General features: G+C 45.3%; 1 protein-coding gene across 4 annotated transcripts in view; it reads left to right on the top strand.

The window, feature by feature from the left end:
* The window catches only part of spata20 (spermatogenesis associated 20), a 36,799-nt gene that overhangs the window by 1,373 nt on the left and 27,164 nt on the right, over positions 1-8,262 (top strand). For 3 of the 4 annotated variants that reach the window (XM_024264487.2, XM_024264485.2, XM_024264488.2), the window contains exons 2-9: positions 1,342-1,452; positions 1,516-1,580; positions 4,220-4,374; positions 4,451-4,594; positions 4,662-4,863; positions 5,645-5,775; positions 6,231-6,335; positions 7,200-7,274. In XM_024264487.2, coding sequence (XP_024120255.1) covers positions 1,342-1,452; positions 1,516-1,580; positions 4,220-4,374; positions 4,451-4,594; positions 4,662-4,863; positions 5,645-5,775; positions 6,231-6,335; positions 7,200-7,274 — 988 coding nt within the window. The remainder of the gene's footprint in view (positions 1-1,341; positions 1,453-1,515; positions 1,581-4,219; positions 4,375-4,450; positions 4,595-4,661; positions 4,864-5,644; positions 5,776-6,230; positions 6,336-7,199; positions 7,275-8,262) is intronic. The other variant, XM_024264486.2, reaches the window with a different exon arrangement.

The raw sequence follows: 8,262 nt of genomic DNA, 5'->3' as shown, positions 1-8,262 counted from the left end.
TTTTTGATGTCATTTTATTTTGAGGATTTAAAAAAAACAACAAATATGGAACGTGCATGTAACGTGCACCTTTAAGGTGCTTCCACAATCAAGTGCACACTTTCAATGAATAGTCAATATAAACACGCGCACACCAAAATTCCTGGCCTCCAAGTCTGGAGGGAGGATGAACGCGCTTGATACCCAGGTTTATAAGTCAGACATTTAAAAGGACAGAGTTGTGAAAACAAAAGTCTTCAGAAAGATTTGGGGGATTTTCAACACTTTTACTTGTTGCTCCGAGGTTCTTCCTGTTGTAGGTGGCAGATGAGCGCTAATGAACAGTAGAAGAAGAATAGAAGAAGAATCTCCTCCCGCCACTGCGTGCGTGACCGCGCTGCTCCGGTGTGGATACCACCTGCTGAGCGTGCGTTCAGGAGCCGGCGTAGACCACGTTCTTGGCGGGGAGGAGATTCTTCTTCTATTGTATTTTTACTGTTCATTAGCGCTCCTTTGCATCTACAACAGGGAGAACCTCGGAGCAAAAAGTAAAAGCGGTGAAAATCCCCAAATCTTCCTGTTTTCTCAACTCTGTCCTTTTAAATGTCCATCTTGGTGTCATATTAACCTGACCGGACACAAACCGTAATGATTCATTTCTCCTTTGTGATCACATTTGGCACTTCTGTGCTTTGAAGCAGACTCCGCCCACAAGCAGCTCCCAAATCCAGCTCCTGATTGGTCACAGCTCTGAGCTGCTGCGACTGTGCGTGGAAATCTTGAACCGGATTGAAGATTCAGCGCGCTCAATGCGTGCCGATTTGTACGTGGAGCACGCGACCCGACTTAAAAACCTACGTAGCAACGTGCGCTCTCGTGCGCTCCAGACGCATGGGCAGGAGTTCTGGTGTGCGCATGTTTGCATTGACTTTTCATTGAGGGTGTGCGCTTGATTGCGCGCTGACTCAGCCGGCGTGGAAGCACCTACACTCATCTCACAACAACTGGAAAACGTAAAGGATGTTTGTGTCATGTTTGTCCTCCAACAGAAACCATATTAAAACAAAAATATATTTCCCTCCAGCATTTTTTATCATTTTCAAACATTTTTGAAAAAGCGCCAGTGAGCCACTAGGCAGTGCTTAAAGAGCCGCATGCGGCTCCGGAGCCGCAGGTTGCCGACCCCCGTCTTAGACCTTCTGATTGATTATTTCTTATCAGGAGTTCTGCCTGTTACCAGATTCTAGGTAACAGCAGGTCCAGGAGAGATGTTTGTGAAATCAAATATCCACACGGTTTCTGAGCAGATCCTTCCAGAGAACACCTGTACAGGTGGAGTGATAGCATTGTGCTTTGTGTCAGCCCACCTGTCTTCTGCAGCATGGCTTCAGGTGAAGGAAACAAACACACCAACCGGTTGGCCAAAGAGAAGTCCCCTTACCTGCTCCAGCACGCCCACAACCCCGTTGAATGGTGAGAGAGCTGACCTTGAGATGACCTTCTGAAGAGCAGAGAAATGAGATGATGTCATCACAGGTATCCATGGGGACCAGAAGCGTTTGAGAAGGCCAAGAAGGAAGACAAACCAATTTTTCTGTCAGGTAATAAACTCCAGAAAGCCAAACTGTTAAAGAAAAGAGTTTAATGTTCTCCAAACGGAAACCGTCTTCAGCATCTAAACAGAAACCTGCGCTCCGTGTTCGGTTTCTGTTAATAGACCAAAGAGACAAACGTTCACTTCAAAATAAAACTCTGAAAAGAGCTGTGAGCTCTTGCAGCCACAAGGGGGAAGAGTCGGTCAACGTTCTTTTAAATTGTATTTTAGACATTAAGTCTTGGATGGCAGAGAACTTCTTACAGCTCAACCAGGACAAAACAGAGGTTTAGTGATCGGTTCTGAGGACAAGAGAGAGTTTGTTTTATCTAGACTAAAAAACTATAAAACTTCTCACTGTGTGAGAAACCTGGGTATGATTTTCGACTCTGAGTTTAATTTTATTCCACAAATTAAAAACATAACAAAAACAGGATTTTATCATCTTAAAAATATTGACAGACTCCGCCCATTCCTCTCTCTTGCCAGCACAGAGGTGCTAATACATGCTTTTGTTTCAAGTAGACTAGATTACTGTAATGCCCTGCTCTCTGGTCTTCCCAGAAAAAGGATATCAAACCTTCAGCTATTACAAAACTCAGCCGCACGCGTGCTGACGAGGACCAGGGGGCGGGAACACATTACACCCATTTTAAAATCGCTGCATTGGCTCCCTGTGAAATTCAGAATTGATTTTAAAATTATTTTATTGGTTTATAAATGTTTTTACGGTATTGGGCCCTCTTATTGATCTAATATGATTTTAAGGTATGAGCCCTCGAGGACCTCGAGGTCCTCTGGAACAGGCCTTTGGTTGTACCAAAAGTTAGAACTAAAACATACGGCGAGGCCTCATTCAGTCATTATGGACCTCGCCTGTGGAACAGTTTCCCAGAATGCATCAGGGCCGCAGAGACTGTTCATGTTTTTAAGGGAGGCTCAAGACCTTTTTAATCTGGCTTCTAGTTGATTTGATATTTTTTTTTATCCTCTATTTTTACTTAATCAATATTTATTTATTTATTTTTTTACTTGTCTCGTTATATATATCTGTTATTTTATTTATTCATTTTAATCTATTTTACTCCTTTTACATTTTTAACTCCAGTGTCTTCCTCTGAGGGATCCTCCACATCAGTGATTGACCTTTCTCAGTGAACAGGGTCGCTGCACTGGGATCTCCCGGGTCTGGCTCTTTGTTCAGATCTGGGGGGTCCTGTAGTAGCGTACTCTGTGAACTTGATTTGGGGGGGTCACTGGTGTGGACAGGTCCCTGAAATATTGTTTCCTCACTGCAGTACAAAGCCAGATTTCTAGATTTCTGTTTTCTATCTTTTTAGTATTTATTTAATTATTCATTTATTTATTCTTTCATGGTGTGGCGATATGTCGATGTGTGTTTGTGTGTGTGTGTGTAGGGGTGGGGCTTGTGGGCATTGTCTTTTGTTTTTAAAATTGTGTTATGTTTTATGTAAAGCACTTTGAGTGAAATTATCTTTTTTAAAGTGCTATACAAATAAAGTTTGATTTGATTTGATTTGAAGGGGGCCCAACCCACCGCGTCTGCGTACCGGTCCCACATCCCGGGAAATCCAGTTTATCCAGAGGTTATCCAGGCGTTATCCAGAGTTTATCCAGAGTTTATCCAGAGGTTATCCAGAGGTTATCCAGAGGTTATCCAGAGGTTATGCAGAGTTTATCCAGAGTTTATCCAGAGTTTATCCAAAGGTTATCCAGAGGTTATCCAGATGTTATCCAGAGGTTATCCAGAGGTTATCCAGGCGTTATCCAGAGGTTATCCAGAGGTTATCCAGAGGTTATCCAGAGGTTATGCAGAGGTTATCCAGATGTTATCCAGAGTTTATCCAGAGTTTATCCAGAGGTTATCCAGAGGTTATGCAGAGGTTATCCAGAGTTTATCCAGGCGTTATCCAGAGTTTATCCAGAGTTTATCCAGAGGTTATCCAGAGGTTATCCAGAGGTTATCCAGAGGTTATCCAGGCGTTATCCAGAGTTTATCCAGAGGTTATCCAGAGGTTATGCAGAGGTTATCCAGAGTTTATCCAGAGTTTATCCAGATGTTATCCAGTGTTTACCCGGAGCAGAACTTTAAATGAAGGAACGTTGACGGTATAACTGGAGCTGATAGACAGAACAAAGGTGCACCTCCTGGACCTCCTGTTTATTCACTGGAGGGCGAGAAAGAAGAAGAGGAAAAGGAGGAGGCAGGAGAGGAGGAAGGAGTTGAAGAAAGAGAGATCTTTATCAGAGAAAAGGTGAAGTTAGCAGTGAAGAAGCAGAACTTTAAATGAAGGAACGTTGACGGTATAACTGGAACTGATAGAACAAAAGTGCACCTCCCGGACCTCCTGTGGGATCAGGAGATCAGATGATAGAGAATCAGGCTGATGGATCGGAAACTGCTTGAAGATGATTGGCCATGGAATGGATAAAAGGAAGAACGGAGGAGGAGAGATCCTGAAGGAGGAGGTTTATATGAATGATCTGGAGGTGAAGAGAGGGTCAGAAAGGAGGAGTCTGAAGATGAAGGTCTGTCAGTGGTTTAGCCGCCAGGTAGGAGGAGAAGTCCTAAAGGGAGATGGAGGAAGAGATCCAGAGTATCTGAAATCTGTCTCTGACCACCAGTGGGATATTCGACCTGCCACTGGTGCCATGTGATGGAGAGGGAGTCGTTTCAGGATGAAGACGTGGGAAAGATCCTGAACGAACACTTTGTCTGCATCAAGCTGGACCGGGAGGAGCGACCTGACGTGGACAAGGTCTACATGACCTTTGTCCAGGTGTGTGGTTGATGATGTGGTCTCACTTTCAGGAGCTCCTGGCTTTCCCTGCTGACCTCCATGATTATGTTTGCAGGCTACAAGCGGAGGAGGTGGCTGGCCCATGAGCGTCTGGCTGACCCCTGACCTTAAACCTTTCATCGGAGGAACGTACTTTCCCCCCAGAGACCAAGGAAGAAGACCAGGATTCCTGACAGTGCTCACCAGAATCTTGGATCAGGTCTGAAGCCTTTGGAGACCTCCTTCTCCTTTAGTCCAGGAGCAGAAACTCCTCCTTCCCTCCTCAGTGGCAGAACAACCGTCCATCTCTGGAGTCCAGTGGTGAGAAGATCCTCACGGCTCTGAAGAAGGGAACGTCCATCACTGCCAGAGAGGTTGACAGCCCCCCGAATGCTCCAGACGTGGCGGATCGCTGCTTCCATCAGCTTCTTCATTCCTATGAAGAGGAATACGGAGGCTTTCGAGAGGCGCCCAAGTTCCCTTCACCAGGTAAGCCTGACAGGAAGAGCACCTCCTTCAGGAGGACACCAGAGATGGTCAACATGAAGATCAACCGAACCCCATCTGACTTCAGAGAGCATCTGGAAATGTCTATTGAATCCAAAGAATTCCAGATGACTATTATCCAGTTCGTCTTAATTCTCTACAGCTGAATTTAATCTTTGACCCAGACTGAGAACTGACCGCAGGGATCCACTGGGATCTGGACTGAGGACTGACCTCAGGGATCCACTGGGATCTGGACTGCGGACTGACCTCAGGGATCCACTGGGATCAGGACTGAGAACTGACGTCAGGATCCACTAGGATCCAGACTTAGAACCAACATCAAGGATCCACTGGGATCCAGTCTGATAACTGACCTCAGGGATCCACTGGGATCTGGACTGCGGACTGACCTCAGGGATCCACTGGGATCAGGACTGCGGACTGACCTCAGGGATCAACTGGGATCAGGACTGAGAACTGACGTCAGGATCCACTGGGATCCAGACTGAGAACCAACCTCAGGGATCCACTGGGATCTGGACTGAGGACTGACCTCAGAGATCCACTGGGATCTGGACTGAGATCCGACCTCAGGGATCCACTAGGATCTGGACTGAGAACAGACGTCAGGATCCACTGGGATCCAGTCTGATAACTGACCTCAGGGATCCACTTGGATCCAGACTGTGAACCTACCTCAGGGATCCCCTGTGATCCAGACTGATAACAGACCTCAGGGATCCACTGGGATCCTCTAAAGCTGTGTGTTTCTGTCCTTCAGTGAACCTGATGTTCCTCATGTCGTACTGGTGGGTGAATCGATCCACCTCCGAGGGGCTGGAGGCTCTTCAAATGGCCACGCACACTTTGCGCATGATGGCGTTGGGGGGCATCCACGACCACGTGGCTCAGGTTCAAACTGGATTCAGACCTGTTTTCATTTGTCTAATTTTATTCAGACTTTAGAAAAACCTGCAGTTCTCAGAATCAAATCAGAAAAACAAATCTTTGGTCAAAAAGCTTTTGAAAGCAGTTCAGTGTTTTTCTCTTTGTGTGATTGACATGAGTCTGAAGATGTAAAACATGCATGTTCAACGTGTGACAGTAAAAATCCTTCAACACTATTTATAATCAATAGAATTCCCTAATAAAGATTGTTTTATTCATGTTGTTGTAAACAGCAGACAGAGTTTTTGTTTAACAGAGGCTGCTGCTCTGATTCAGACTAAATCAGGATAAATACAGTGAAGTCTAAAAGCTGGATAAACAAATGCTCCAGATCTTTTCTTTGTGCATTCATGTCTTTTAAAGTCTTCAACATCTCCAGTCCTGCTGTGTGAACTGTTGCTTCCTCTCGTCCTTCCCAGGGTTTTCATCGGTATTCCACGGATTCATCCTGGCACGTTCCTCACTTTGAGAAGATGCTGTACGACCAAGCTCAGCTGGCTGTGGCCTACATAGCAGCCTTCCAGGTGGGTGTGGCTTCATGACATCACTCAGCCTCACCTGTCCTCAAAGGTGGATCCGGGCGTCTGCGAGTTCAAAACGGTCAAACCTGTTTGGCAGGTGACCTTCTAGAAATATGAAGGTCGTAGACGCTCAGTAAACCGTGGACAGAAAACATTCATGTTTATCTACAGGCGTGCTGCGGGCGACGGGTCGTAGTGAACACTTCTACAAGACTAAGGGTCAGTAAGGGAGGAGTAGGTGAGGCGTGTCGTAGAGATTCTCCCTTAATTAACTCCGCCCCCAAATCCTGCAGACTGAACTAGGATCCAGTTAGTTATATTCACGTGATACGTGCACGCTCCCCACTGCAGCCTGACGTTCAGAAATGAGACAGTCAGAGTAGTTTGTGAGGACTTCCTACTTACGGATCACTTGCACACCACGTTCATGCAGCATTTGTGCATTTGTCAGTAAGGAGTCAGAACTCACAGCTTACTGAAGACTAGAGTGTGACATAAGGACACCAGAAGCCTGCAGAACCGTACAGGTCGACCCAAATAATCTAGAACCCTGCAGAACCGTACAGGTCGATCCAGATAATCTAGAACCCCTCAGAACCGTACAGGTCGATCCAGATAATCTAGAACCCCTCAGAACCGTACAGGTTGATCCAGATAATCCAGAACCCTGCAGACCTGAAGCTTCATCTGGTCAGTCTGAAACCACAGAAGCTGAATGGATCTTTGGTCCTGCTTTTGTGGGTCATCTGCTGTTTGTAGATGAAGCGGCGTTCTCAGTGAACGTCCTGTAGATAAATCACTCGCCGTGTCTTTATGGTTGACCTGATTCATGATCCCCTCACAGGTGTGTGCCGTGCTTTCTTCCAGGTATCAGGTGAGCGTTTCTTTGCAGATGTGGCGAAGGACATCCTGCAGTACGTCTCCAGAGACCTGAGCGACCAGGTAATCAGAACCCATCTTTATCAGAACCTGCTGCATTCAGAACCAGAGGAGTTGAGGCGTTCAGTCTCTCCAGCCTCTCGTGCACACTCCTAGCTGTAGCGTGCACGTTGTCAGATGGAGGTTCAGAAACAGACTCCAGTAAAATAATGTTTGGATCAAAGAGAGAATAAATAATAAAAACCTCGATAGGTTCAAGAAGAACAGAGGTTAAACATTTCTGCTCTAAAGTCTTTCCAGTTTTACCCCTCATTAACCCCCCCCCCCCCCACACACACAGGGACTACCGCAGTTTGACCTCAGGGGGCGCAGATGCTCCTTTACTAGAACAGATTTTTCTCGGTGCAGATTCTGAATGTTTGTTTTTAGGAACAGTGATCTGTGTTCTGCATCCTGATTGGCTGTTGATCTCGTCAATCTCTTTAAACCGTTCTCCTCCAGAGATGCCGCACGTTCAGTTTTTCCCATAAATCTTTGTTTTCAGTCTCTAATGCTGGATGTATTTTTCCATGAAGGTTTGAGGTTAAACTGTGAGACTGTTCCTGTGTGTCTGAGAAAGCAGAACATGTGAAGTATTTAGAACATCTGGAATACCGCCTACAGATTCACTTCACAACAGAGTCAAACAGCTGTTTGTGTTTATTAGTTTATCAGGATTTAACCTACAGTAAAAGCATCTGATTTATTTAATCATTTTGCTTCTTAAATAAAACTGTTGTTTATGTGAAGTTTTATTCTGCAGTTTAGCAAATATATCTCAGATTAACGTCTGATGTTTTAAATGATTTATATTCTCATGTAATTCCTTTAAAACTTTTTAATCTGTTCATCAGATTTCTCAGAATATCCTCGGTTTATTTTTGATTTTTTTTTAAATTTTTTTAGCTAGAAAACTCAACATCCGTCTGAGGACAACAGAGGAAAAACGGCTGCTGGGCTAATCCTGGGTCAGCTGGTGACCTTTGGCATCACCGGAGGTCTGGGGGTTACT

This window comes from Oryzias melastigma, linkage group LG19 (genome assembly GCF_002922805.2).
Source record: "Oryzias melastigma strain HK-1 linkage group LG19, ASM292280v2, whole genome shotgun sequence".
Classification (NCBI taxonomy): domain Eukaryota; kingdom Metazoa; phylum Chordata; class Actinopteri; order Beloniformes; family Adrianichthyidae; genus Oryzias; species Oryzias melastigma.
The sequence above is the reverse complement of the archived record's forward strand: the minus strand, read 5'-3'. Positions and strand labels throughout refer to the sequence as shown.